Raw genomic sequence first — 27,013 nt, forward strand, 5'->3', positions numbered from 1 at the left:
CACCGCAGCCCGAGGCTGGGAACCTCGCTGCGCGCGGCCTGAGGCGGGCGTGACGTCACCGCCCCGCCCCTTCCCGCCCTGCCCCGCGCCCGGAAGGAGAATCGCGCGCGGCGGAGGGAGACGTGGCGGCGGCGCGTGAGTGCGGGAGCAGCGGGGAGGGTGGCGGCGCCTCGGGGGTCACATCCCGCCGGGACCGAGGGAAGGGGCATGGCGAGTCCGGCCCTGGGTGAGGGGGCTCGGCCGGAGCGGGGGGTCCTGGCTGGGCGGCCTGGGGAGGGGTGGCGGTGGGAGTGCGGGCAGCGGGTGCTGGCAGGGAGGGTCGAGGCCGGGAGAGCCGTGCGGGGCGGGACGGGACGGGGCGGTCACGGCGCTCCCCGCAGGATGATCACGGACGTGCAACTCGCCATCTTCGCCAACATGTTGGGCGTCTCGCTCTTCCTCCTCGTCGTCCTCTACCACTACGTGGCCGTCAACAACCCCAAGAAACAGGAGTGATGCACACGGTGAGACCCCGCATCCCCCCTGCATCCCACGGCGTACAGGGAGACTCCCCCCGCACCCTCCCTGGTGCGGCCCTGGCCCCGCTCATCCGTGTCCTTCCCATAGGGCCGCACACATATGGATGGCTGACGGGGAGGAGCGGCGCCCGGGGCCCGGCCGTGCCCGCGGCGGGGCCGGACACAGACCGGGGGCCGCGGCCCTTCCGAATGGACTTTAACGGAAACACGATAATACAAAGCCAAAAAACGTGTGACGCGCACATCTGTCCCTCCGCCGGTCCTGCGGCGAGGAGCGCGGCTGCCCGGGGGTGGGAGCCCAGTGCCGGGGCCGGGGAGGGCCATGGCCGTGGGGCGGCTCCAGCCTCTTGAGGCTGGTGAGCGGCGGTGCAGGTGCCGTGTCGGAGCTCAGCGCAGAAGGAGAGGACCCGTTGGTAGGAGCCTGTGGCTGGGCCCTGCGGAGGGGAACCAGGGTGAGAGGGGCTGCAGCCCCCTCCCCAGCACCGCTACCCCTGCAGCACAGGGCAGAGTAGGGATGGGGTCCTTGTGCCGTAGCCCCCCGCTGTGGTGGGATCGTACCTGGGGGTGTGGGGCTGTGCCCCTGCACAGGAACAGTCCCTCGGTGTTGGGCACCCCTCCGGGGAGCGCAGGGGGCTCTGGGTAGAGCCCTGTGGGGATGAGACCGGTGTTAGGGAGCGAGCACCACGGTGCTCCAAGAACCAGGGCCCACTGTGGCTCTGCCCCCAGAGTAGGGGCTGTGGTGCCCCAGATGGCTTGTCCTCTGCAGGGATCCTGCTGGGGCATGGGTGGGCCCCAGAGCCATGTGCTGCTCCAGGTGTGGCTGCTGGGAGCAGGGGATGGCAAGGGGGAGGATTGGGGGAGGGACATGCCATGGGGTGATGCCAGCACCTACCCGGGCTGCGCTGGGGCTCTCTGGGCATCCAGCTTCTTTGGGAGCACCTGCAGGAGGATCAAGTCGGTGGATGGGAGGGGTGTTTGTCCGTGGTCTGCGGCAGCCCCTCATAGTTGCTGGGGTCCCACAGGGCTGGACCCTCACTCCAGGGGTCTGCATGGCTCAGGGAAAACGCACCTGGGGCAAAAGCTCCTGGCACAGCCTCACAGATAGGGGTTCCAGCCCTTTGGTCCCTTTTGGGGGGAGGGGGTCCCACAGTTGCTGGCACAGCTCCCTCCCCAGCTCCAGTCATGGTGTGCCCCCCAACATTCCCCAGTCCCACATCCCCTGGGGCTGCTGGCAGAGCCATGGGACAGCCCCTGCTGGGGGTCAGGGCCCCACTGTCTCCCCAGGCCCCCTGTACCTGCAGCAGGCTATTGCCCGGGGCAGCCACCGGCTCTTGCACAGCACGCTGGGCCTCCCGCCGTCTGCAGCTGGTGCTCAGTATCAGGGTCCCTGTGTGACAAACAAGATGAAGCTCAGCCCACACCAGAGAGGCACTGGGGTCAGTGCCAGGGTGAGCCGTGGCAGCACCACCAGCTGCCTGCCCCAGGTGCTCAGAGCCACTGTGGTGTGGATCTGCCAGGCCTGGCCAAGCCCTGTGCATGGCTGTAGTGGGAAGCTCTGGTGCCAGTGTGGCTGGTGGTTAGTGCCCAGGGTGGCAGTCTCAGTGCCTTATGGGCCCAGCACAGCATGCACAGCTGTGTACTGTGGCATCATGGCATGGGTTTGTGGCACAGCTCCAAAGCCAAAGAACCAGAGGAGCAGTTTTGGCAGCTGCCAATGTGCAGAGCTGTGACAGGCACACAGCAGCTCTGTGTGGGGCTGGGGCCATGGGTGGGAACCAGAGCCGCAGCCAGGAAGGAGCAGCAGCACCATACGCAAGTGCTGCCTAGGCTCTGTGGGGCAGGACTGTGGTGCTGCATGCTGGAACAATCCCTGGGGAGCCAGGGCCCTGCCTGGGTCATGTTCCTGGCTCTGAACTGGCTCCATGTGCCGAGTCATCTGCCTGAAGCCCAGCACCGTTCCCAGCCTGGGCTCCTACAGCCTCACACTGCTCTGGGAGAGCTGGGATGGCTCTGGGTCTGAGCTTTGGCACCTAACCCAGTGGGCTGGGCTGTGCCCTCAGCAAGGCCATAGGCAACACTGCAGCAGGGAGGTAATGGAGGTGGTGAGGGTTACACTTGTCAGCAGGGAAAGAGAAAGAGCGGCAGCTTGTGGGCACGTTGGGACCCTGCACCTGTGGAGAATGGGCTGGGGCCACTTGGGCAGCCCTAGCACGAGCCCAGCACCACCAACAGGGAGCCAGCAGCACACCGAGTGCAAGCCCTGGCACGGGCAGCCACGGCAGCGGTACTGGATGGGACCAGCCCTGTGAGCAGTCCCATGCTGCTGTGTGGGACACATGGCCTGTCCCACACCTGTGGAAATCACTCAGCAGCTGAGGAGGAGGTCGGGGATGGTGCCACAGGTGAGTGCTGCACAGGGACAGGCAGGCCGAGTGCCTGTGGTGCTGCACGTGAAGATGTTGGGTGGGGAAGTTAATTTTCTCCTATATAGAAGCACAGGACAGCCCCTGGCAGCAGAAGCTGTGGGAGGAGGAGGGGGCTGGTGCTGTGATGGTGTTTGTCCTCCCCCACCGCAGCTGGGTGTTGCAGTCATGGCTGAGCCTGTGGGAGCAGGGAGGGATTGCCCAGTTGGCGATGCCTACATGGCCTTTGCCCTCGTCTGTTCTGCATCCTGGCCCAGGACAGTTCTCCTGCTCCTGGCCCCTTCTCTCTGAGCGTGCAAGCCCCGGCCATGGCTCCTGGGGAACAGACAGCACGCAGCAGCGACTAGGGGCAGAGGCAGAACAACGTGGCACTGTGCCACCACGTTGGGCTCTTTCCCACCATCCCAAGGTCTGCTCCTGTTCCTGCAGCTGACTGTTGCTGCCTCCCCAGCAGCTGGGTCGGGCCCGCAGTGGCTCCCACATGGCAGAAGGAACAGACAATACAATGTGCCCAGGGGAACATCAGCCTTTTATTTCTTTCCCCCCTCCCCTGCCCCCCAACCGTCTCAGGGCAGACAAGACAGTCAATACAGAGTGCTGGGAAGCAAACACAGAGGATGAAGCAACGCAACACACGGGTGGAGCGGGAGGAAGGCCCGATGGTGTGGAATGCCACGTCCACCTGCCAGCAGAACTGCGCACTGAGCTGTGGCATGTTGACACCAGCCATGGCCCCCACGGGCAGCTCCTTGCCCCCCTGCGGGCGCTCCCCCAGCTCTCAGCTGCAGCACCCAAGCCCCAAGAGGCCCAGCCATGCCCCACAGCACACCGAGCCTCTGTTCCATGGCGTGGGGGCACAGCATGCCCTGTGCCTAGCCCTTGCCAGAGCGTGGTGCAGCTATGGCGATGGCCGAGGGCTGGTGCGGGATGGTGACCTGAGGCCTTTTCCGACCTGTGCTGCTGGCTTGGCAGGGTAATGTGCACTGGCCCTTGCCAGCCACTATGACTCCCGTGACTAGCGGCAGCTCCGCCAGCCCGCCAAGCCCTGACCACAGCCACACAACCGCTGCTGCTCAGCGGGTGCCTGGGGTGGAAGAAGGCACTTGGGTAAGTTGCCGCAGGCCTCAGGAATGCCACAGGAGTGGCTGAGGCCAAAGGATGGTGAGTGGAGGACTGCTGTGCTGGCTTCTCCAGAAGCCCCTGTGCCCCTGCCCTGCCAGCATGGTGAGGGCTGGCAACCCCACAGCCTATGGTCGACAGCTTCCCATGGGCCTCAGTGCCAGAGCAGCCTGGAGCAACCACAGATCCCACCATGTCATGTCTGTGCCAACCCAGCCAGAGCACGGAGCTGCACATGGCAGCAGTTCCCATGCGCTCCTGCCATGCAAACCCACTTTTTTCACAACACCAAAGCACAGGGTGACACCAGCACCGAGCTGCCTCAGGGCTGCGGCTTTGCACAGCAGCTCGACAGGGCCCGGAGCAGGCGCGCGAGGGGCCTCCAGCCCTGCTTACCTCTGCCTGGTGCCAGGGCCCTGGGGCAGCCCCTTGGAGGGCTGGGGCTGGCCATGGCCGGGCCTGGGGGGCTGCCACAGCCCGGGGGGGAGCTGGGGGAGGCCTTGACCCACAGCAAGTCTTGTTGGCTGCTGCCACTGGTGCCGGTGCTACAGCCCCTCACACGGGACAGCACGTTATCGGAGGCCGAGGCAGGGAGCCTGCTGGAAGGGGATGAGACGGGGGGCTCAGCCTCGATTTTGGGAAGGGGAGTGTCCCCTCCACTGGCCCCTCTACACCCCCAGTTCCTCCCAGAAGGCTCAGCCGCAAGCCTGGGTACCGAGCATCAGGCTGCCGCTGTTGGCTGGTGCACAGCTGGGGACTGTCCCGCAGCAGCCCCCGGTCCCCATGCATTGCTGTCCCAGCAGCAACAGGGTTTCACGGTCCCTACTCCCTCCCACCCCAGCCCCAAACCCACCCCAGGCCCACACCGGGGGAGAGCAGCATAGGAGACGCCGGTTGTGTCAGCAGGCAGGGAACGGCCAGCAGCGTGGAGCCAAGGGGCACCCACGGCTGCAGCTCCCCAGACGTGCTCCGTGGGGTCGGGCATGTAGAGGGGAGCAAGCACAGAAAACTGGGCGCTGTCAGCTGCAGGGCAACTCACTTGGAGCACATTTATCAGCTCTAACCGGCGTTATCCCACAGCTCTTGAGCGCTCAACGCGGTGGGCCCTTACGTGGAGCTCCTGGGGGGAGTTCTGGCACCTCCTCTCCTCAGCGGGCCCCCGCCCGTGCCCCTCACGCTGCGCACGTGCTTCAGCATCCAGGCCCTCAGGTTGCCAAGGCAGCTGTGCTCCGAGAGGATGATGCGGGGCCAGGGGTTGCATTCTGCCATATCCAGCGCCGCCACCGCCAGCGCTCTGCCCACCTGCGGGCAGGAGACAGCTGGGGACACAGCCCCGAGGAGCGGCACAGAGACACAGACACAAGGAGAAGGGGACCCAACCCCAAAACACCCACACACTTCTTTCGCCCCCACCCCTAGGCTGCAGCCAGGCTGAGAGTTCCTGTGGGATGGCTCTGGGTGCCCAGGTGAGCTGGTGCTCATGGTCACAGGGACCCAACGCCTGGCAGCCCCAACTCACAGGGGAAACTGGAGCCCTGCGTGTCACACAGGGGCAACCCTGGGCTGCCCAGAGTTAGTGGGCAGAAGGTTTTGGGGTGGGAGGGGGTGGTGGTGGCTGTCAGAGGTGGCGCTGCGGACCAGAATGGGCAGGGATGCAGTGACAATTTAGATGTTTACATTGGAAGGAAAAGTTTAGACTGAAGCTGAGGAAGAGCTTGTTCGCTGAGAGGGTTGTCAGCCCCTGTGCCAGGCTGCCCAGGGAGCTGGTGGAGTCCCCACCCCTGGAGCTATTGCAGAGCCGTGTAGCTGAGGTGCTGAGGGACATGGGTTAGTGGAGGGGTGGGGTGGTTAGAGGGGAGGGGTAGGACTCAAGCTGCTTAAAGGTCTTTTCCAACTGAAATGATTCTGTGGTTCTCTGACAGGTCACAGCCTAGCTGCCCCACAGCCCTCAGCCCCGCGCCACGGGCCCGTGCAGGAGCATTCCAGGGACATGTGGGCACATAGGCAGGAGAGAAGGTGCAAGTCCTTTCCCAGTCCCCAAAGTGGTGCTGGCCACCCCCTTACCTGCTCAAACAGCTCCACGGTGTACTTGGCGGGGAGGGCGGGTGTGGGCGGGGGGCTGGCACGGCCGTCATCATGGCAGGCGACCGGGATGCTGTTCACCGCCCGTCCTGTGTTGTAGTTGCACTCCAGGGTGTAGCTGTGGAGCACAGAGGAGTCAGTGTCACCTGGGGCCCGACACAGCACGGGGCCATGAGGCTGGGCCTGGCCAGGGGAGGCCAGGGAGGAGACGCGGCTCCTGCTGCCACCTCAGGTTTTTCATCTGCTGAGGCATGAATAAAGGAGGAGAAAAAGCAGGAGCTGGCTGGTGGGTGGAAAGCAGAGGCATGTGAGGCCAAAAGAGGCACCTGGGACCCATGGAATCAGGCTCCAGGACCAACATCAAAGAAAGATGGGTGGGCAGCAGGAGTGGTCGGTGGCCCCTAAACCACAGCCAAGGCACTCACAGCTGCTGGCAGCACCCAAACTACTCATCGGGGTGCACGACTACTAAAAGATGTTCTCTGGTTACCCTAAAAGGGTCTGCAGGCACACTCCCGAGTCCCCTGAGCCCGCAGAAACAGCTGGTGTGTCGCTCCCAGGGAGCAAGGCCTCAGGCTGTGCAGAATTCTGGCCACTGGACAGGGCTCAGGGCAGAACCACAGAGATGGCCTGGTGTCACTACCAAGGAAAACTCATCAATAAGCAGGTAGATGGAGCAGCAGGTGCCCCTGAGGATCTCACAGGAAAGCACCATGCAAGGAGCAGCCTGGTGTGATGTAGGGGAGATGAGGGTTCAGCAGAGCCAAAACACTGGTGGCCGGTTTGTCACTGCAGCACTGAAACATCAACTAGATACTACATCTTTTTTCCAGTGAGCTCCGGAGCTCCCCGGACTTTGGGGGGTGGCTGCCCAGTGGGGGAGCGTGGGTGCTGGATGGGGTGAGGCACAGCTGGATCCCAGGCAAGGAGGGACCCATTAGCTGGAGATGTGATAAATGGCCACCATGTCTACAGCAACCTTGGAACAGCAGTCTCCACTCCTGAGGAGAGCAGCAGAGCCCAGAGCCTGGGCTCCAGGGCAGCGATTTCAGGTAACTCAGGGCATGAGGAAGGGGGATCTTGCTGGGGAAGACTCCAAGGGAGAAAGGGGCTCAGGTTCAGCATCCTCCAAGATGGAAGGGCCCCTTCCTGCCTCAAGTGAGGTACCAGCACTGTGGGAGGTGAGCTGAGGGGAGAGGTGAGCTGAGGGAAGATGTGGTGAAGGCTTGGTGGAGAGCAGGGAGTGAGGGAAGATCAGCCTGCCCAGGGATGGGCTCCAGAAGGGAAACACCAGAAACTGGGGGTCATGTCTCCTGAGAAACACGACCAAAGGTCCCAAGGGGCAGCACCCGAAGCTGCCACACTCCTCGTGAGTTTCCTCTCAAAGGTGCCAGGGAGCTGGAGGTCCCTAATCAGTGGAGAAAAGCAAACATTGTTCCAAAAACCAGTTAGGGGAGCAGAGAAGCTGGGGGAGCCACATCCCTGGGACAGTCAGCTCCTCCTGGCAACGGGCCTGTGCCAGCAGAGCCTGGCTGTCAAAGCACCATTCTGTACTTATCATCTTCTCCACCTCTACCCCAGCAGCAGGGTAAGGCAACTGCTGGCCCCATGGCTCCCAGCCACACCAACAGGAACAGGGCCAAAACCTCCCATTGATGTGGGAGAAGGAGGGGACTGCCGTGGGTGGGAGGACCCTACAGTTGCAGGGAGCCCCCCGCCAGTGAGGTCTGGGGGAGCTGAGCCCACTACAGCCAATGGCTCATAAAAAATGGAAATATCTGGAAAGAGGAGGGTTCCTTCTGGAAAGCCACAAGTGTGAGGGTGAGGAGCCAGAGCTTCTGTGGGGGGACACATGAAGGGACAGAGGGTACAAGAGGACAAGGAGCCAGGCCTGTGGCACGGGAAGGTGGCAGTGCCCAGCACAGCCCCAGCCCGTGCCATGCCAAGCCCTAGGCAGAGCTGCTCCACTGACACAGAGCAGCCCCTTTGGGGCCGGGCTGGCTCACAGGGCTGACTGGCACCCAGCTGAGCTGCCTACCTGTGGATGATGCCCAAGGCTTTGTAGATGGCCACGCGCCCGCTGCCCTCCTTTGACTGCCCATCCCGCTTGTCCCTGGCGTACATGTTCTTCTCCGAGAAGTTGCAGCCCGTGAAGTCAAAGTAAGGCGAGTTCAGGGAGATGAGTTTGGGGAACAGCATGTTCTCCACCTGCCACGCACAGGGAGGAACGGGGCTGACCAGGGGCAGCCCCTGGCTGCCGGTCCTGCTCCAGCACCAATAGTGCCACGCTCTGGGATGCACTGTGCTGTGGGACCCATACTGCCCGATGCCTGGGGGACACTGCCCATGTCCCACCTGCCCCTGGCCCATCTCTGCTCTCTCCCATGCTCTCACCCCTTTGGAGCAGCTCCTCCATCCCCTCACTCCACCTCCCTGGACCTGGGAAGGGACCCAACCCCTCTGATGGCACCAGCCCAGTGCCCCTTCCCCATAGTGAGCAACACAGACCCCTCGCCCTGCTCCCTGCCTTTGGGAGGGGGCAGAGTGACTCCTGCTTGCCCCAGCCTCTCATAGCCCTGCCCTCACCTGATCATTCTCATCGCTGAGGCTGTTGCCGTACATGAAGCAACCACGCTTGGAGGCATGTCCATGGAGATCCACATAGTAGGCCAGCCCACTGTCTTGCGGTGGGATGTTTTCAGGGAGGGGGGCTGAGGGAGGCCTCCTGGCTCCCTCCTCACAGTGCTCAGCACCAGGGCTCGCTGGGAGGATCCAGAGATCCCTGTTTCCTGGGTGGGCGCCGGCACACCAGGCACCGGGCGAGTTGTGGAGGTTCTTGGCTTTCTCCAGCTCTGTCAGAGCTGCCTCCGGGGCTGGGGCGCTGCTGCCAGCAGGATGGTTGGAAGATTTTGTGCTGAGGGAGCTGGTGCCGAGGGGGGAGACATAGGTCCTCCAGTCAGGAGCACCTGGCAGGACGCGGCTGTGCACGTGGTGGTAGAGCAGGATGGCCTTGGCCCCAAACACCGCGGGGTGCAGCTCGGCATCGGGGTTCAGGTACTGCCGGTTCAGGTTGACCCCACGGGAGTCGGTGCTGCGGAGGGAGCAGAGGATGCGTGAGGGCCTTGGCACAGAGATATCCATCCTGTGATCCTAGACCTGACCTCACCGCCCTATTAACGTGGGGCTTCAGGCTTTACCCCTGGAGTACAACTGCCCAAACCATCCCCAACTCTGCCCCGAGAATCTCTCTCCTGGCCTGGCAACTGCCTCTGAGTGATCTTCCTCCCTCCTCCCTGGAGCTGGTCCAGCTCTGACATGCCAGGGAGAGCGAGGACAGGGCAGGGTGGTGTCCAAGCGCCTCAGAGGCACAGGGCAGTACCGTTCCCTGGACTGGAAAACCCTGTTTGGGAGACGGCCTCTCACACAGCCCCAGGCTCTCACTAGGGGGCTAGGGGAGAGGCTGCTGCAGCCTGTGGGCCCCTGACACAGACTCTGTGCACTGTTCTCCCCACTACCATGAAACACAGAGCAGACTCCAACGCAGGAGCTGAGCCCCGCCGGGACCCTGAGAGGGCTGCAGTCGCAGCCTCTGCTTGCTCACCGATAGTGGCCTCGCACCACCCCATCGGGGTTCAGCATGGGAATGAGCTTGAAGACAAACATGCGTCGCAGCATCTGGGCACGGGGGTCCTCCTCCCGCAGGATGAAGTCCAGGAAGCCGTTGAAGACAAAGCTGGAGGGAGTTTCTCCTGGGTGGACTCTGCTGCTCAGGAAAAACACCTAGAGACAAACAAAAGGTGCATGTCAAGAGGATGGGGTGGTACTTTTTTTCCGTTGTCTCTGGTTACATTACTAGGGGTAACGGACAAAAAACTGGAACACAAAAAAAGTTGCACTAAAACAGGGGGAGAAATTTGTTTGGTGTTGAGGTGAGGGAGCCCTGGCCCAGGCTGCCCAGGGAGGGTGTGGAGGCTCCTTCTCTGGAGGTTTCCAAACCTGCCTGGGCACGTTCCTGTGCCCCCTGACTGAGGGGAACCTGCTTGAGCAGGGGCTTGGGCTGGATGAGCTCTGCAGGGCCTTGCCAATCCCCACCTATGATTCTGTGAGAGGGGTACAATGGGCAGGCTCCTGCCTGCCCCAAGCACCTTGCACCACAGACAGGCACCATGTAGCCTGAGACAGAGCCAAGGCCTTTACGGGGAGCAGACAGCCAGTTTTGGTGGCTGCCTGGCCCAGTGCCCCTCCTAGGTCCTGCTGGACAGAAAGCCAGCTTCTTGGTATGAGACCAAAGGGACAGAAGCCACACAGCAGCTACCAAGGGAACTGGAGACTGGGCAGCAGAGCTGCAGGAGCAGCCCAGTGCAAAGCCTGAGTGGGGAACAAGCCCGACAGTGACGACAGTGCCATAAAGCACCTCCTGCAGGGTCCTGCTCTTACCAGTGATGTGAGCTTGGGCCTGTGCACTGCACAGAGCCCCTGTCTGTCTCCAAGGCTGGGGCTGCACCCCCAACAACTGGTGCAGCACTCACCCTCTTGCCTGCGAAGCGGTGTGGACGTGGAGTGGCCGTGTCTGGGAAGAGTTTGTCCAGGCGGGGCTCACGCTTCTCCAGCATGCCATGGCACGAGGTGATCGTCAGCAGGTCCACACGCCGCTTGTCCAGAGAGTGGCAAAGCAGCTCCCGGTGGTAATAGACTGAGTCAAGGGGGCTGCGGGGTAGGAGAGGGGCTCAGCCTGACAATCAGGGCATTGTGCTGGGGAGAGGAGCAGCTCAGGGCAGTAGGGCCCATCCCAGCTGGGATCAGCGCACTGAGATCTCTCCTCCCCCACTGACAGCCAACCCAGGCTCCTGGCAGCTCCTGCTCTGATGAGGAACAGGCCTCCTGGGAAGGGCTTGGTCAGGACTTCCTTGTCCCACCGCATGCCAAGGGCCCGGGGGCCTCACTGGGCGAGTTTCATCCACACAGACTACGGCATCCCTCTCAGACCACAGCCCACTGACTGCCACGGCTGGACAGTCTGAGCTATCCATGACATGACAGTTGACAAACAACTCCCATTCAATAAACAATGGCTCGCTCGCTCTTGGTCTGAGAATAGGTATTTTCAGTCCCCTACTCCACTCTGAGGGCAGGAGCTGCTACAGAACAGCATTACCCACAAAAGGCTCTGCCCTTCCCACCCTCTGCCAGGTGCTAAGTTCTCCTGTGGCTTCCAAGAAGTTCTTGAGATCAGAGGAGCTTATGAGCAGGAAGCAAAGTGCCCAGCAGTGACACTCACTCTGGCAGTGAGATCCCCCTCTGTGACAGCCCTTGGAGGGGAAGGGGTGGTAGGAGAGACAGCCGACCATCACAGGAGCAGGTAAAGGAAACAAAGTCTTGGCCTCAGAACTCCCTCTCCTTCACCTAGGGGCTGCAGCTCTGCCCTCAGCCCCCTCTGACAGGAACCCACTCTGGGCAATACCAGGGGGTCAGTTGGAGCAATGAAGGACGCTCTGGATGTGGCAGCTCAGGGGCAGCTGCTGCAGCTTCTTGTGCAGAGCTGGGGCCTGGAGGACCGAGCACTGGGCAGCTACAGGAAGAGGGGCCCAGAGGGTAACCTCCCTACAGCAAGACCTGGAAGCACCACACTTCACAGTTCAGCAAGGAGGAGGGGCACGGACTGGGAAGGGGTGTAAGGGGGGCCATACCTGGCAGGAGACATGTGCCGGCACTCCTGGAAGCGGCTGTCCAGCTGTGCCAGCATCTCCTGGCACTCGGTGTAAGAGAAGGGGTAACAGAAGGCAAAATAGGTGGTGGCCCCGCGGTGCTCCAGGAAGCGATGCACAAAGGACAGGACAAACTGCGTCTCTACCATCTGGGACACACACGAAGCAGAGGCTGAGTGGAGACAAGGCCAGGCAGAGCTACCTCCCCAGCACTGGACAGGCAGCGTGGCCATCACAGGCCTCTGTGGCTCCCTTCTGGCACTCCTTGGGCATCAGGCAGTGCCTAGAGCCCCTCAATCCCTCACTCACCACCTAGGCATCAAGGCTATGCACCCAGCCAGCTCCAGACGTGTCCCTCAGACCCTCAAAACATTGGGCTGTTCCCACCACAGCCCCATGTCTCCTGCTCGCCCCACCACATGACTGGCTCTAGGGCAGAGCTCTCTGGCAAACTCAGGGGGCCTTGTGGCCCGCACAACCCATCCACCAGTACTCTGGGACCAAACAAAAGTCTGCCCCAGCACGCAGTGAAGGAGTGCTACAAAGCTCAGCTGCACCTTGAGCCTTGTGCTGGTGCTGGCACCAGCCAAACCCAGCAGTGCTTTGTCCTTCCTCAAGGGAGGAGAGGTTCCTTCTGGCCCCTGTTCTATGGGGCAGAAGTGGGGGGTGTTCTGGAGAGTAGCTGCATCCCTGCAACAGTGTGCATGAAGCAAGGGCCACCTGCAGCACCTGCAAGCGACTCTCCCTTAGGCAACTCCTACCACACTGAGGACAATGCCAGGAGCAGCAGCCTCCTGTCACTTTACGAGGCTGTGACAGTTAACCTGGCCCCCGACTTGTATCAGCAGTGGTGTGGCAGCAGGCCCAGGGCAGTGCCCGTGCCCTGTGCTGGGCCCTGGTGAGGCCGCAGCTCGAGTGCTGTGTTCAGTGTTGGGCCCCTCACTGCCAGAGGGACACTGAGGGGCCGCAGCGTGTCCAGAGCCGGGCAGCGGAGCTGGGGAAGGGGCTGGAGCACAAGCGTGCTGAGGAGGGGCTGAGGGCCCTGGGGGTGTTCAGCCTGGACAAGAGGAGCCTCAGGGGATCACTCTCTGCAGTGCTCTGACAGGAAGTCGTGGCCAAGGGAGTGGAGGGGGATTGGTGTCTGCTCCTGAGCTACAAGCAACAGGACAAAAGGAAATGACCTGAAGTTGCTCCAGGGGAGGTTTAGATTGCAGCTGAGGAAGAACGTTTTCCCTGAGAGGGCTGTCAGCCCCTGTCCCAGGCTGCCCAGGGAGGTGGTGGAGTCCCTATCCCTGGAGCTATTGCAAAGCCATGTAGCTGAGGTGCTGAGGGATATGGGTTAGTGGTGGGCTTGGCACTATGAGGGGAGAGGTTGGACTTGATCTTTAAGGGTCTCCAACCAAAATGATTCTATGATTCTACGCCCTGCAGCTATGGCCGGTCCGGCCAGCTCCCCTCACCTCACTGCTGTACCCCACACCACTTAGGGGTGTGCAATCTCACTGCAAAGAGCTGTTTATCACACACTTTGATACTTGCCCAACAGGACAGGAAGCCCCAAACGTACATTGAGAGTTAGTTCCACATCGCATCCAGTGATGGCCATCATTGTGGGGAGCTGCCGGGCTTTGTCAAATGTCCCTCTCTCCCAGGAGCCAGCAAAGCACAACTCAGCTTTTCACCTGCCCCCTCCCACCTCACCACGGAGTGCAGGGGCCATGGGTGTCCCCGGAGCCTCCCCCAGCCCTGGACTCTGGTTTCTTTCCCTGCCCATTACCCTCCTGGTGCTGGTACCTCGAAGCTGGGCCGCTGGCGGATGCGCTCCCAGCGGGGCCGTACAGGCAGGGTCCGGACAAAGGGGGACATGCCCTGGGAGTACAGCCGGCTCTGCTTGTTCATGTTCAAGATGTGCAGCTTGATCAGCTTCCCTGGAGCACCTCCCCGCACGCTGAAGTAGAACCAGGACCTGGGGAGGGGCAGCGGCCCCTGTCAGCCTTCAGCTGCCCCCGAGGGGCTGGTCACAGCCTGGAGACACCATCCCCTATGATCCCCTCCAAGGTGCTGGTCAGAACTCGGGGACACCAGCCTCTGTGAGCCCCCTCAAGGGGCTGGTCACAGCTGTACATCAGCCCCCATGAGCCCCCCGAGATCACAGCCCGGGGATATCATCCCCCATGAGCCCCTCCCCGAGGGGTCGATCTCAGCCCAGGGACACAGCCCCCATGAGCCCCCCGAGATCACAGCCCGGGGACATCATCCCCCATGAGCCCCTCCCCGAGGGGTCGATCTCAGCCCAGGGACACAGCCCCCATGAGCCCCCCGAGATCACAGCCCGGGGACACCAGCCCCCATGAAGGGTCGATCTCAGCCCAGGGACACCAGCCCCCATGAGGGGTCGATCTCAGCCCATGGACACCAGCCCCCATGAGCCCCCCGAGATCACAGCCCGGGGACATCATCCCCCATGAGCCCCTCCCCGAGGGGCCGATCTCAGCCCAGGGACACAGCCCCCATGAGCCCCCTGAGGTCACAGCCCAGGGACACCAGCCCCCATGAGCCCCCTGAGGTCACAGCCCAGGGACACCAGCCCCCATGAAGGGTCGATCTCAGCCCAGGGACACCAGCCCCCATGAGCCCCCTGAGGTCACAGCCCAGGGACACCAGCCCCCATAAGCCCCCCCAATGGGCTGGTCTCAGCCCAGGAGCACGCCCCCCATAACCCCCACAGCCCGGGCATCCCTGTCTCCGCCCGCCCCTGCCAGCCCCGCCGGTCACCATTTCCCGAGCGCCCTGGTACGCCCCCGCGCCAGCCGCTCCAGCCCGCGCCCCGTTACCTGTTGCCATTCTCATACTCGGTCTGGGCGCAGTCGGGCCGCGTCCAGACGTTGAACTCGTAGTCGGCGGCGGGGAGCGCGGCGCCGCAGGCCGCGGGGCCGCCTCCGGGGGGCTGCACCTGCTCCACGTGCGCCAGGTTTCCCGAGTCGAAGCGGGAGCTGAAGAGCAGCCCCCCGCACCTGATCTCCATCGCCGCCGCCGCCGAGACCGCTCATCGCCCCGCGCCGCCGCCGCCCGCCCCGGCGCAACGCCTGGCGACAGCAACGCGCGCGCCCATTGGCCCGCCGCGCCCCAGCAACGGCCCCGCCCGTTGGACGGCGCCATGGCAACGGGCCGGCCCCGGCCCCGCCCCCCCGCGCGCGGCCGGGCGGGAGGACGCGCGTGTGCGCGCGTGGGGTGCGTGCGAGGCACGCGCGTGGGAGACACGTGCCTGGGGCAGCCCCCTCGCACCCACACCGGGGGCCGACGGACAGCTGTAGGTACACACTCGTACGCACATATCCGTACACACCCACACGTGCAGAGACGTGTGCGTGCACACGCATGCTCAGCAACTGCACGCAGCTGCACACCGGGGTCCACAGCACACACGTCTGCACCCACCGAGGTGCGCACACATCTACATCAGAAACAAGCCTGTGCACATGCACACACCTGTGCACATCCCCACGTACATGTGCACCTACCCTAAACATGTGCATGCAGCCCTACAGAGGTGTACACGCACATGTGAATGCAACCCCACACGTGCAGGCACACTCACCACTACACACCTCTGCACTCATGCACATACACCCACACAAGCATGCACACACACATGCCCCCCTCCAAGCCCGGTGCCTGCTGCAGGCAGCCTGGGGGTTGGTGCTTCTTGGCAGCTGTGATGGGGTTTTTTCCCCCAAGCCCCTGCCCAGAACAGATGCATCGAGAAGATGGAAAAACAATAAAAATCCAACAGGTTCATTCAGATGTGGAGGGGGGGATGATGCTGAGGCCTCTGCACAGGGGGAGATCCGGCCACCTGTTGCCCCAGCAAACCCCCTCCCCCTTAACCCCAACTTGAGCCCACAACCCCAGTGCATCCCCATGGCCCATCCCACATTTCCCCTGTGCCCCAGGGGCTCCTTGGCAGCCAGGGCACAGGAGGGGGCCTGGCCATGTCCTCTGTGTCTCAGTGGCCCGAGAGCATGGCCAGTGCCCACAGCAGCTCAGTGGCCTGAGAGCACAGCCAGTGCCCAATCGGTGAGGGCCTGGGTTGTGTTCTGCAGGTAAATCCAAGAGGAGGAGGTAAAGTCAACCAGGTGCTCCTTCAAGCAGCCCCACGACAGCGTGCCACTGGAGACAGAGAGGGAGGGTGTTATGCGAAAGAACAGCCCCACAGTAGGGGAGAGGGCTGCAAGACAGGGGAATGGGCCATGGGGTAGGGATCCTACTGGCCACAAGATAGCAGAATGGGCTACAGAGTAGAGATCCTACTGGCCAGGAGGCAGGGGAATGGACTACAGGGAAGTGAATGACTGCAGGGCAGCGATTCCAGGGGCCACAGGATAGGGATCCCACAGGTCATGGGGCAGGAGAACAGGGTGCGGGGCTGGACATGGGGCAGGGGAATGGGCCAGGGATCCCACTGTCTATGTGACAGGGAAACAGGCCACAGGGCAAGGACTGCACTGGCCATGGCACAGGGACCTCACCAGCCGCAGCATCAACCCAGGCCTAGTGTCCCAAGCCCCAGAGGCACACAGGAGCCCCTGGCATGCGCCACAGCCACAGGGGAGCACACAGTTGCTTGCCCCCCACCCTGAGGTGAGCAGAACTTTTTGGGAGCCCACAGCACAGTGGGCCAGCAGGTGCTCACTTGCAGGAGTCCAGACAGCGCTGCCAGCCCCGTTGTAGCATGGTGGCCAGGCCCTCCAGAAGTGGCCACAGGCAGCTCCGCACCAGGAAGAGAAGCAGCTCTCGGACACACTCAGCGAAGTGCAGCAGTGGTTCTGGGACCCGAGACTGGAGCTGTGGGGAGGAGAGAACTGGTGGATTTAATGCCCAAATGGGGTCCAAGTAGCCCAAGGAGCCTGGGGCTTGGCTGACCAGGAAGGAGGCTCTGCTAAACCTGGCTGGCCCTTGAACAGCCGGTCACCACACCCCCACATCTACCGCTCAGCTCCACCAAAGCACTCACTGGGACATTAACATCACCCCTCTTCCACCAAAGAGTTATCTCTGAGACCCCTCCTGTCAGACCAGACCCCGTCACGACTTGCGGCGGACCTGGCAGAACCCTGGGCCCAGACTCAAGACTCCTCATGGCCACTGCCAGGCCTGTGCCCTTGCCCCCTCCTTACCCACTCGGCACAGCAGGGCAGGCTGCTGAGCACCCAGGAGAGCAGGGACCAGCAGTGCTCGCCTGCGGCATGAGTCACTGTGCTGCCCCACGCCCACAGCAGCTCCAGCTGTGGCTGCAGGATGGCGGCTGCCTGTGCCCCGCCGGCAGGCACGCTCCGCTCCAGCCACCTGCAAGAGAGCGAGTGCAGCTGTAGGCAGTGCTGTCTGCCCCAGCACTGCAACGGGTGCACGTGTGCAACCGGAGCCACTGCAAGAGCAGCGCTTGAATCCATCTGAGCACTGTCTCTCCACCCAGAGTCCTGAGTGCTGCCACCATGGCTGCTTTGCTGGTGCACTGACCTGTACCCCTTGAGGCAGCAGTGCCAGACCTTCTGCCAGGCTTGCTGTGAGGCTGGCAGGATGCCTGAGGAGTGAAGCAGGCGAGCGGTAGAGGAGTCTGGAAGAGAGCAGAGCCGTTCCCTGAGCAGCCCTTCAGCCCTGCCTGCAGGAGCTGCACACTCCCCTGAGGCCTCTCTCCAGGGACACGTGGCCTGAGCTGCTCAGAAGATGCTCCAACATGGAACTGAGGAGCAGAAACTGCTGAGCAGAGAGGGACCCAGAGAATCCCTCCTGAGAGGTCCAGCAAGGCTCTGGCTGCGGCCTGCCCAGGACATCTGGCCCAACACACCTTACATACTCCCAACACCAAAACAGAGCAGTGGGGTGGCCGCAGCACAGGCAGAGGTGCGGGGCCTTCTCTCCAGAGCGCCGTGAAGCCCCTCCTCCCTGAACTCCCTCCTCCACGCCAGATCCTGCACCGAGCCCCTGCTTACCCTGGAAGGAGCCGTGTGTCCGCACATCGTGCAGGAGGAATCCGGCCACGAAGACGAGGGTGACCAGCAGCAGCCGGGCCCAGGGGAAGCCCCGGCCCTTCATCTTGCGCAGTAGTTCCTGCACAGTGGGAGGATGAGGCCCCATTGTGCAGCTGCTGATGGGGGGTTCCTGTGCAGCCGCCCCACCACCCGCCCCCAGCTTCCCAGCGTAAACCAGTGTCATCTGCCAAGCAGCTGGGAGGACAGACAAAGGCCAGCGCCATCTGTCCCCAGCGTGTCTTGCAGATGTGCCACTGCGGGGTCCCTGGCTCAGCGCGTGCCGGCAGCGGGAGAGGCTGACCGCAACCCGGGCACAGAGCCCAAACATGGTGGCTGGCTGACACCAGGCAGCACCGCCCCTACCCTGGGCTCACCTTGCAGGCAGCATCACAGGCAGCCACGTCCCGGTTGCCGCCAGGCCCTCTCGCCGACAGCTCCTCGTTTGTCACTTTGAAGGAGCGAACCGTTTCCTGCAGTGACTGACGCACCTTGGGGACAGCGAGAGCTACCTGAAGGCCAAATGTGCCCTGTGCCGGTGGCACCACATGCACACCCAGCCCAGGGCCACAGCTGCCGTGGAGACACGACATGTAGAAACACTGAGGGGCTGCAGTATTGATCTGGCCATGGGGACACCCCTGAGGCTCCTGTACTGAGTGCCGCGGTTGTCACGGCCACTGCTGCCTTCCTGCTTATTGTGGCACCCAATAGGGGCTCAATCTGCAGCATCAAGATCCCAGTGCAGCACGTGGCAGGAGAGGGGCTCTCCTCCCTGGCAGCAAGTGGGTAATGCTGTGGGCAGCACAGCCTTCCCAGGACAAAGCACTCTCAGCTCTGGCCAGCACATGCACCCACCAGCAGCTCCAGCCAAGCTGCTGGCACACTGGCGTGTTGCTGGGCACACACAAAAGGCCCATGGGGCCACTGCTCATACAGAGATCCCATGGCAGCATGGGCAATGCCATCTCCCCACTCTGCCTTGCTCCTACCTTCTGGCTGCTGCCGTCCCAAGACTCCAGAAGATGGTTCAGAAGCAAACTAGGAGGAGAAGAATACAGGGAGGGCTGGGTCAGGAGCTGCAAGAAGTTGTCTCCCATAAGCCGTCAGGCCAGTGCTGGCCCTGCCCAGTGCTGCAGGCTGACCTGGACTGGGAAAGGTGCTTGGTGTAGAGCTGCCTCCAGACGCTGAAGCTCAGGGGGTCCAGGCTCAGGCATTGGCTCATGGAGGTCAGGAGCTGGTGACAAAGTGCAACAGGTTGTCAGCCCATCCTGCCCCCTCATGTCACTCGGTTTGGTGCATCAGACATGTCACACCCTAGGCTATACACTGGCACAGACAACCAACCCTGACCTACTGTCTCACTGTGCTTGGCCCAGACAGTTCCTGGGGCACTGAACAGCTTGCAGGTCAGGCACTTCAGGTCCCTGGGAGCTCCTGCTTCCTTCGTTTACCAAGACACGCTCCCACTGTGACCCTGTGCTGGCCCGACCCACTGCCCACTGGGTTTCCGACACAGGGTGGCCAAACCTGTGCAACAAGTGGCCAGTGCCCCGCTGCACCAAGAAGCCAGCAGAGCTTTGTGACCCCCACAGCAGGTTGGGCAGAGGATGAACACGCTCTCACTGTCCCTCCTCACTGGCACACGGGCTGCCTGTGGTGCTGTGCCAAGAGTGAGGGTTCCTTGGGGCCAGCAGGCATGCAGCCCCTGGTCAGGGCTCACCTCCTTTTTCATGCTGGGAGGGCAGGTGGGTGTTGCTCGGGAGAGGAAGGAGGGGAAGTAGGTGTGTAGCGTTGTCTCTGGCTTCGCGCCAAATGCCAGCACCTTCAGGCGAGGGTAGAGCCGCCGCAGCTGCTCCTGCAGGCTGAGGGGAGATGGCACTGGAGCTGAGGCAAGCGGCCAGCAAGGCGACCGCGGTGTTGGCCCCACGGCGCAGCCCACGTACCTGGGCATCAGCGAGTTGTTGGGCATGAAGGCAAAGTCCAGGAGGGGGAAGAAATCCTTGGGCCCAATCATGCCAAAGCCTTTGGTCAGGTTCGGGTGCAACCTGTGCCACAGAAATAAAGTCCCTGAGCCAGGGTGGCCGTGCTGGAGGCCGTGTGCAGCTTGGGAGGGAAGGGCCGCCCTCGCCCCAGCACCAGCCAGCAGTGGGACACAGTGTTTAGGCACATGCAGGCAGCTTATGGTCACCACAGCACTGGCGCCCACAGCCAGGCACAGTGGTTCCTGCTGTCTTTTTGCCCCCAAATGATGGGGGCCTGACGAGCCTGAGACTGGGGGTGCTGGTAAAGGAGATGCAGTCAAAGAGAAATCAGATGATGGAAAAGTAACAAAATAAAGGTTCAGAAAGATCGGGGTGAACCATGAAGGTTTGCTCAATGAATCTCCACAAAGCCCTCCAGCAAAACCAACCACAGCAGTCTTGTTATGGTGAAGCAGTAAAGAATAAAGCCCTTAAATAACTGCCTTGGAACACTCTGGGAGGACAGGGGATGCCTCTTGCTGCCCCTCAAGAAGCTGCTCCTGACCTTTCCTGCCTCCGCGTCAGCCACCTGCACCACGTGGCAACTGCCACTCTCCCACCCACACAGCTCCCTCACATTGTGCCAAGGCGGCAATGCCAGAGACGGCGGCTGTCCTCGCTCAGGCACGGCCCTCAGCCCAACGGCTCATCCCTTCTCCTCGCTGGGGAAAGCCCGTCTGCCGGCAGTGCCGGCGCCATGGCACCTTGCTGCGTTTCTGCAGAGCCGTGGTGGGGCCAGATGCGTTCAGGACACAGCAAGCGCTGTCTGGACACTGGCACTACAGGCATTCACCAACGCTTGGGGACAAGCCAGAAGGCACAGCAAGTCCAACAGTGCACTCAATCCTGCAAGGTCTGACCCACACATGTCATAGCCTCTCCAGCCAGAGGTACCGTGTGGGTGGAAGCACAGTGAGACTCACGTCAGCAGGCGGTCCAGGTAGGCAACAGCGTATGGGGAGAGGGACTTGATCCCCAGCACCGGGAGCATGAGGCCAAGCCACACTGTGGGGAGAGGTGGTGGTCAGAGCAGGGCACAGGAGGGCTGTACATCCCTCTGCTTGCGAGCAGCAGCTGCAAATGAAGCTGGGGAAGGGGCTGGAGCACAAATCTGCTGGGGAGGGGCTGAGGTCCATGCGGGTCTTCAGCCTGGAGGAGCCTGAAGGGAGACCTTGCTCATGGCAACTTCCTGACAGGAGGCTGTAGGTCAGTCTCTTCTCCTCAGTAATGAATTATGGGAAATGGCCTCAAGTTGCCCCAGGGGAGGTTTAGATTGGAGCTGAGGAAGAGCTTTTTCCCTGAGAGGGTTGTCAGCCCCTGTCCCAGGCTGCCCAGGGAGCTGGTGGAGTCTCATCCCTGGAGCTATTGCAAAGCCGTGTAGCCGAGGTGCTGAGGGACATGGGTTAGTGCTGGGCTTGGCAGCACTACAGCTTGGTAGGGTGAGGGGAGGGGTTGGACTCAAGCTGCTTAAAGCTCTTTTCCAACCATAATGTTTCTATAATTGTATGACCCAAAGCAGGAGGACACTGGGGTTCCAGGACCACAACTCGATTTAAACCCAGGACAAACCACCTCCCATTTCCCTACCCAAAATGCCCAGATGGACAGATCCCTAAGGAGGGGCTGTGGGGTGGCTGCACTGCCGCCCTAGCTCTGCTCTGCTCACAGAGGAATGGCAGAGTTGTGTGTTCCCACTCTGACAGATCTTACAGGGCTTCTCTGACCAAACGACTCAGCTCCCACCCAGCACCTGCTGTGCCCTCACCTTTCAGGCCCTCATGCAGGTCAGTGAACCCGGCCTGGCCCAGCGCCCAGAGCACAGTCAGACACTTCACTGGCTTGTTCTGGTGGGATCGCAGCACCTCCAAGTACTGGGGTGAAGAGAAGACATGTCAGCCACGGCTCATCCCATCCCAACGCTGCCACTGCACCTTGCAGGACTGCTGGTGTCACGGGCTCCAGGCTGCTGCCTGGCTGCTCCAGCCCCCCAGGAGGGACACTCAGCACCCCTGAGGCCGTGGCCGCTATAGCCAGCTCACCTTGCCCAGGTTTGTGGTGGCAATTTTGGGCCTGTCCATAAGCACAGCCTGGATGCAGATCCTGTACCCGTGCAGAGACTCCCCTGAAAGACAGCACAGAAGGGCTCCTGCTCAGCTGCCATCGCTCATCATGCGCCCTCCCACTGCAATGACCCCTTGGTGCAGACCTGCCCCCCTCACTGGTCCACAAGCGCCGCTGCAGCAGCATGGGGGTTTTGTCCACTCCTTGGCTCACCCCTGACCTGGATGGGACCCCTTGCTGCCGGGCTCCAGCCCACAGGACCAGGACAGGCTCCACAGACCCTCCGAAACTCCTCGGCCCAGCTCTGCCCTCCATAAGCAGCAGCCAGCAGGCATGGTGGCTATCACTGTCACAGCCCCCACTCCTGGGACTTCCAATGTCTTGTTTTCTCCTTGTTCATGTTCAAAAGAGGAGGGTTGAGACGACTGTCCAGTGATCCCCTCCAGCTCTGCTGGCCCCTGGGCCAGGCGGTGTGGCCACAGTAGGGGCTGGCTGCCCTCTGGGCTGGTCCTGCCCCCAGCACAGTCCTGCTGTTGCCATGACCCTCTGCTGAGCTTAAAAGCTGTGGCACCATGGAGTAGTGCCAAAGCCCTGGGCTGGTATTTCTCACCACCCTCCCTTTGGGCTGCAGCTCTCACTGTGCTGGCCTCATGTCTCAGCCCCGTTCTGCCTGCTACAGCCCCCTCCAGCCCAAAACCTCATGGCCTCAGTAGCACTTTACATCCCTGCAAGGAGCCACCTGGGCATGAATGGCCCTTCTCTGCAGAGTGGACACACAGGAAGTGATTCCCACCTCACCTTCTGAATTCAAAACAGCTCTTAAACCAGGAGCTGAGGAGCAGCAGTGTCCCCACGGTCCAGAAACCGCAACACGGTCTGAGGAATCCTCTCTTTGTTGGAGTGTGGCACTGCCGCGGTGCCCCAAGCTGTGCCAACTGTGTCTCACCTGGGGTTTTGTCCAGCTCCTGCAGCATGGTGTAAATACAGTGGTCGAAGAAGAGCTCCAGCACGCTGGATGACTTTCCCAGCAGGGACCTGATGATGCTCTTCAGCTCCTTGCTCAGCAGGCAGTACGGGTAGTCTGGAGCAGCACAAGAGAGAGAGGTCAGTGAGAGCCACTGCAGCAGCTGAGAGGCACTGTATCCACATATTTGACCTGTGACTTCCCTCTGGGTTATTCTACATGGGGTGCCCCAATTGAACAGTGAGGGCTTGCTGTCGACAGGACACATGCAGCTTTTGAGGTGTTCTGAGCTTTTGCCCTTTGCCAACCCTAGAAGCTGGGGCTCAAAGTGGGAGCTGAGCAGTGCATCACGAGCAGAGGGAAACCTGTGGAAACACAGCCAGAATCTCCCTGAGTGCAGACACTCATGAGCAGGTTCCTGAATTCCACTGCAGCAAGTAATAGCTCCCAGGGAGAAGCAGCGATGAGGAGAAGCTTCTAACTTGCTGCCAATGAGGGCGGTTTTATTGTCTGACAGTCAGGAGAAGTCAATCGTGGTGATACCAAGAATGAAGCAAACACTCCCTGATTTGTATATGAATAAAGAGTCATGTTCCTTTCTGTTACCAAGTTTCTCAAAATAGTTTTGGCACTGAATAAAACCTGTCTGGGAGTGAGGGAGGAGCAAAGCAACACCCAAACATCCCAGTTTGTAGGGTAACAAGCCTGGACTGCGGGACAGGCTCAACCTGATCTGTCTCAGGTGAAAAGGGGAGATTTTGTCTATTCCCATCTGTGACCATTTTGGTCCTGCCTGCTCCAACAACTCTAAAACTGCCCCTTCAGCGAGCAGTCCTTTACCCATTCCCCCCAAGAAACCTGTGTCCAATAAACCTGGTGGAGAGCACAGTGCTGAGCCCCTTTAGCCCTCCTGCTGGCGCTGAGACAGTCCAGACTGTGTCATCTCCAAGGTCTCTCCAACAAAAATGATGCTGCAGGTCTGCCCAGGGGGCAGAGGCTGCCCCAACACACCTCTGCAAGTCTGAGGACCCCACTGAGCCACCCCTGCTGTGGTGAAGCACCCAACCCACATGTCCCTGCTGAGCGCAGGGTCCCCTTGGCCCCCTCGCCAGGGGGCACTGACCGTGAGGGTGCTGGCTGAGCAGGGGGTCACTCCTGGGTGCCTGCAGCTTGTAGTTGAGGTAGCCGGCCAGGTCCTTCACCCAGACAGAAGGGTTCTCGGGGAACACGCTCTGGCTTTTGCCCAGCTCCTTCTGCAGGTCTGTCAGGTCCAGCTGGAAATGACAGACAGGGAAATTCAACCCAGGACATGCAGAATCGGTCAATAAGTACAGAAAGAGGAAAGTGAAGTTCCGTTGTTAAAGGGTGGCTGTGCACAAAGAGGAACACTCGCCCCCCTCACCCCGGGAGCGCACAGAAACCTCCCAGCCCACCCCTGCTAATGCCAACAGGAGTGTGGCTGGAAACAGTCGGTGGGCTTGTGCTGCACAGAGCCCCTGAGACAGAAGAGACATCAAAAGGCCGCACTGCACTGGCTCAGCCACAGCCACGAGCTCCTCTCCTGCCACGTTCCTGCCAGCACTGGCACACCGACTGTGCCTCTGCCAAGTGTCACCTGAGCCCAGTCAGCCCCTGCGAGCCACCAACGACAGTAGCAGAGCTCAGGTGGGTCTGGAGATGGCTGAAGGCTGCGCCGGGAGGCATCAGCCCAGTGTCATTCCAGTGCAGTTGCAATGAATACCGACGGGCAGCTGCGCCCATGTCCTCCCAGGAGGCAGCAGCCAGGACCCTCCCGGTTCACAGCCCATGAGTTGGGATGGCAGCTCACACCCCTTCACCTTCTTCCTCTGCTGCCTGTTACATACAGGCACGTGCTCTGCTTTTAACTCGGATTCCCTGTGCACTCCTGGGTAGGTCAGCAGACGCAGCGAGACTTTAACATTCCAATGTCCCTCATTTCAGCCCCAGCACACTATGAGATCTGAGCTGGGCAGCCTCTGCTGCATGTTTATTTTAGCAACCATTTTGAAGAGGAATAAGGAAAAAAACAGCTGCTGGTATGTCAGAAAACTAAGTGCTGCTGTCAGCAAAGCTGAGGGAGCTGTGGGCGCACAGCGGCTGAGCCGCCCACAGTTACAAGGCAATCAGGGCTCAGCCCCAGGCCAGTTACAGGGCAACCAGGGCTCGGCCCCAGGCCACTCTCCCGAGACAGTGCTGCTCTGAGCTATCTCTACACACAGTGCTTCCAAGTGAGAAACACTTATGCCTAGCGAACACAGGTAATCTCCCGTCCCCACAGCAGGGCCACTGAAGGCTCAGGGCATGAGTGGAACACGACATGACACGTGGGTGGCAGAGAGGAGCTGAGTGGGCAAGCACGGCAGGAGAGCCCTGCCAGTGGGCACATTCCTTTCCTAAACCTGGCCATGCTCAGGTGCTGCGAGATATATGAATTCACCCGAGCTGCAGCAACAGCTCCCTGGGCCCAGCTGGCAAGACAGGAGGGAGGAGGTTTCCCCAACAAGACGTTCCCAGGATTCCTCCCAGGCAGCAGACAGAGAGTGGGTGAAGAGAGAAACCAGAAAATCCCTCCCAGCTTCCCAGCTCCCTCCTGCCTACAGCCAAGGTACAACTTGGCACATGGTAGGGATCTCCCTGGCCAGCCTGGCGCCTGCCAGAGCACCATCTGCTCCACTCCCGTGGTGAATGTGCCCACTCCAGGCTGCAGCCAGCAATGGGCAGGAGCATTCAGCCCTGAGGGGAGGCAGCAACACAGTAATGAGGTGGGGGGGTCACACAGTATCAAAGGGCTGCAGGTGAAGGCACAGGAGGGAGGTGTCCTCCTTCTTCTCCCGAGGGACCCAAACCACAACGGGACACCGTGCTCTGTGCTGCTCACCCCAACCACAGTAATGACAACACTCTAATAGCTCAAGCTCTGGCTCCTGCTGTAGCGGAGTGCAGAGGCTGCCAGAATGCCAAATGGCCTCAGTGCAGGACAGGGAACAACAGTGCCCACAGCTTCGGCTCCAACATGTCACTGTGGGTCAGGAGCAACCCGGGTACTCATAGACCGCTGGGAACAGGAGGGCTGGGGAGAAGTGAGCACAGGGTCAGGGCCAGGGAGCCCACGGGCACACTCACGGCTTTCAGAGCTTCCTCCAGTGAGCGGCATTTGCCCGGTTTGACGCCGGTGTCGTTTGCCGACGGCTTCTTCGTGCTCTTCCCTGGGTGCTGTTTCCGGTGCGGTGCCTCAGGTGCTGGTGCGGGAGGGACCTGCTCCTTGTTCTGCTTCTTCAGCGGCCGCTCAAACCCCAGCTCGAAGATAGTGTCGGAGGTGGCGATGGGAGCTGCAACGGAGGAAGGCAGGAGGTGGCTCTACAGGGAGCCACGGAGACGGTCCCGGACGCCGACGTGCACACCGGGCCAAGGCTCAGCAGGGGGTCGCTGGAGTGCCGGGGCCACCGTGGCCCTCGCAGGCATTGGGAACCCCGGGACCGAGCCTCGGCGGTGGCATTCGCCCAAAGCCCGCCTCCCGCCCCACGGCAGACCACTCTTCCGCGGGCAGATATCCCCGGAGCCGCGCGCCCCACGCGCGGAAGCCTCACACGCTCACCGGCCACGGGCAGCGCGCGGCCCGCATTGGCCTCGCCCAGGGCGCGGCGGCTGCCGGTGCCGCCCGTGGGCCGCCGGCCCTTCCGCACCACCTCCCAGCGCCCGCCGCCCGCCGAGGCCGGACCCGGCCGCGCCGCCGCCATCGCCGCCAGCACAGGGGAGCGGGAGGCGGCGGCGCCGGGCGGGGAGAGGCGCGTGCGCGCGCCGCGCCCGCCCATTGGCTGCCCCGTGCGAGCGGGTCCCGCGCTCAGGGTGCCACGTCCCCGCCCCGCCCAACCGCGCCACGTGACCCGGCAATCGCCGCCCCGCCCCCAGAGTGACCCCGCCCCCAGCGCGGCCGCACCCCGCCGTGCCGCGAATGGGCGGGGCCGAGACGGCGCAGGGGCGTGTCCATGCAGATGAGCAGACCCCGCGCGGCACCACGGGACACTCCCGCACCGGTCTCGCGCCGCACACGGGCGCGCGTGGGCGCCGCA

The 27,013-nt window shown here is 62.0% G+C and overlaps 3 protein-coding genes across 5 annotated transcripts; 1 reads left to right on the forward strand and 2 right to left on the reverse strand.

The window, feature by feature from the left end:
- Nucleotides 1–49: 49 nt before the first annotated feature.
- Nucleotides 50–751, forward strand: OST4 (oligosaccharyltransferase complex subunit 4, non-catalytic). Its single transcript, XM_061990580.1, has 3 exons — nucleotides 50–135; nucleotides 381–503; nucleotides 607–751. The coding sequence occupies exon 2, from the start codon at nucleotides 382–384 to the stop codon at nucleotides 493–495; it is 114 nt and encodes a 37-aa protein (XP_061846564.1). The 5' UTR covers nucleotides 50–135; nucleotide 381; the 3' UTR covers nucleotides 496–503; nucleotides 607–751.
- Nucleotides 742–14,918, reverse strand: AGBL5 (AGBL carboxypeptidase 5). 2 transcript variants are annotated; one of them, XM_061990579.1, is made up of 14 exons: nucleotides 14,682–14,918; nucleotides 13,642–13,813; nucleotides 11,830–11,996; nucleotides 10,672–10,849; nucleotides 9,744–9,922; nucleotides 8,729–9,233; nucleotides 8,181–8,350; nucleotides 6,125–6,260; nucleotides 5,172–5,362; nucleotides 4,457–4,659; nucleotides 1,814–1,905; nucleotides 1,411–1,457; nucleotides 1,077–1,165; nucleotides 742–952 (listed from the first exon to the last, which is right to left on the reverse strand). In XM_061990579.1, the coding sequence occupies exons 1-14, from the start codon at nucleotides 14,870–14,872 to the stop codon at nucleotides 906–908; spliced, it is 2,367 nt and encodes a 788-aa protein (XP_061846563.1). In that variant the 5' UTR covers nucleotides 14,873–14,918; the 3' UTR covers nucleotides 742–905. The 2 variants fall into 2 exon arrangements, 1 of the variants encoding a protein (XP_061846563.1); XR_009818214.1 differs by lacking the exons at nucleotides 742–952; nucleotides 1,077–1,165; nucleotides 1,411–1,457; nucleotides 1,814–1,905 and having other exon boundaries at nucleotides 4,592–4,656; nucleotides 5,100–5,362.
- A 703-nt stretch (nucleotides 14,919–15,621) lies between these two features.
- On the reverse strand, nucleotides 15,622–26,680 carry TMEM214 (transmembrane protein 214). Of its 2 annotated transcripts, XM_061989751.1 has the most exons (17): nucleotides 26,539–26,680; nucleotides 26,067–26,272; nucleotides 24,046–24,196; nucleotides 22,905–23,039; nucleotides 21,937–22,019; nucleotides 21,663–21,768; nucleotides 20,821–20,902; nucleotides 19,820–19,921; nucleotides 19,597–19,738; nucleotides 19,019–19,110; nucleotides 18,866–18,914; nucleotides 18,251–18,364; nucleotides 17,838–17,955; nucleotides 17,365–17,461; nucleotides 17,025–17,193; nucleotides 16,541–16,692; nucleotides 15,622–16,017 (listed from the first exon to the last, which is right to left on the reverse strand). In XM_061989751.1, the coding sequence occupies exons 1-17, from the start codon at nucleotides 26,678–26,680 to the stop codon at nucleotides 15,891–15,893; spliced, it is 2,067 nt and encodes a 688-aa protein (XP_061845735.1). In that variant the 3' UTR covers nucleotides 15,622–15,890. The 2 variants fall into 2 exon arrangements, with proteins under 2 accessions (XP_061845735.1, XP_061845737.1); XM_061989753.1 differs by lacking the exon at nucleotides 18,251–18,364.
- Between the last annotated feature and the right edge of the window lie 333 nt (nucleotides 26,681–27,013).

The sequence above is a fragment of the Colius striatus genome, chromosome 2 (genome assembly GCF_028858725.1).
Source record: "Colius striatus isolate bColStr4 chromosome 2, bColStr4.1.hap1, whole genome shotgun sequence".
NCBI classification, from domain to species: domain Eukaryota; kingdom Metazoa; phylum Chordata; class Aves; order Coliiformes; family Coliidae; genus Colius; species Colius striatus.

Excerpts from the sequence above, each read along its gene's own strand:
- OST4 (XM_061990580.1), top strand. The coding sequence starts at position 382 with ATGATCACGGACGTGCAACTCGCCATCTTCGCCAACATGTTGGGCGTC.
- AGBL5 (XM_061990579.1), bottom strand. The coding sequence starts at position 14,872 with ATGGAGATCAGGTGCGGGGGGCTGCTCTTCAGCTCCCGCTTCGACTCG. Across the intron at positions 9,923-10,671 it reads ACCGCTTCGCAGGCAAGAGG|GTGTTTTTCCTGAGCAGCAG; the intron begins GTGAGTGCTGCA and ends GTTTGTCTCTAG. Across the intron at positions 953-1,076 it reads GCACAGCCCCACACCCCCAG|GGCCCAGCCACAGGCTCCTA; the intron begins GTACGATCCCAC and ends TCCCCTCCGCAG.
- TMEM214 (XM_061989751.1), bottom strand. The coding sequence starts at position 26,680 with ATGGCGGCGGCGCGGCCGGGTCCGGCCTCGGCGGGCGGCGGGCGCTGG. Across the intron at positions 21,769-21,936 it reads CCACCACAAACCTGGGCAAG|TACTTGGAGGTGCTGCGATC; the intron begins GTGAGCTGGCTA and ends TCTTCACCCCAG. Across the intron at positions 16,018-16,540 it reads CGCTGTCTGGACTCCTGCAA|TGGCACGCTGTCGTGGGGCT; the intron begins GTGAGCACCTGC and ends CTCTGTCTCCAG.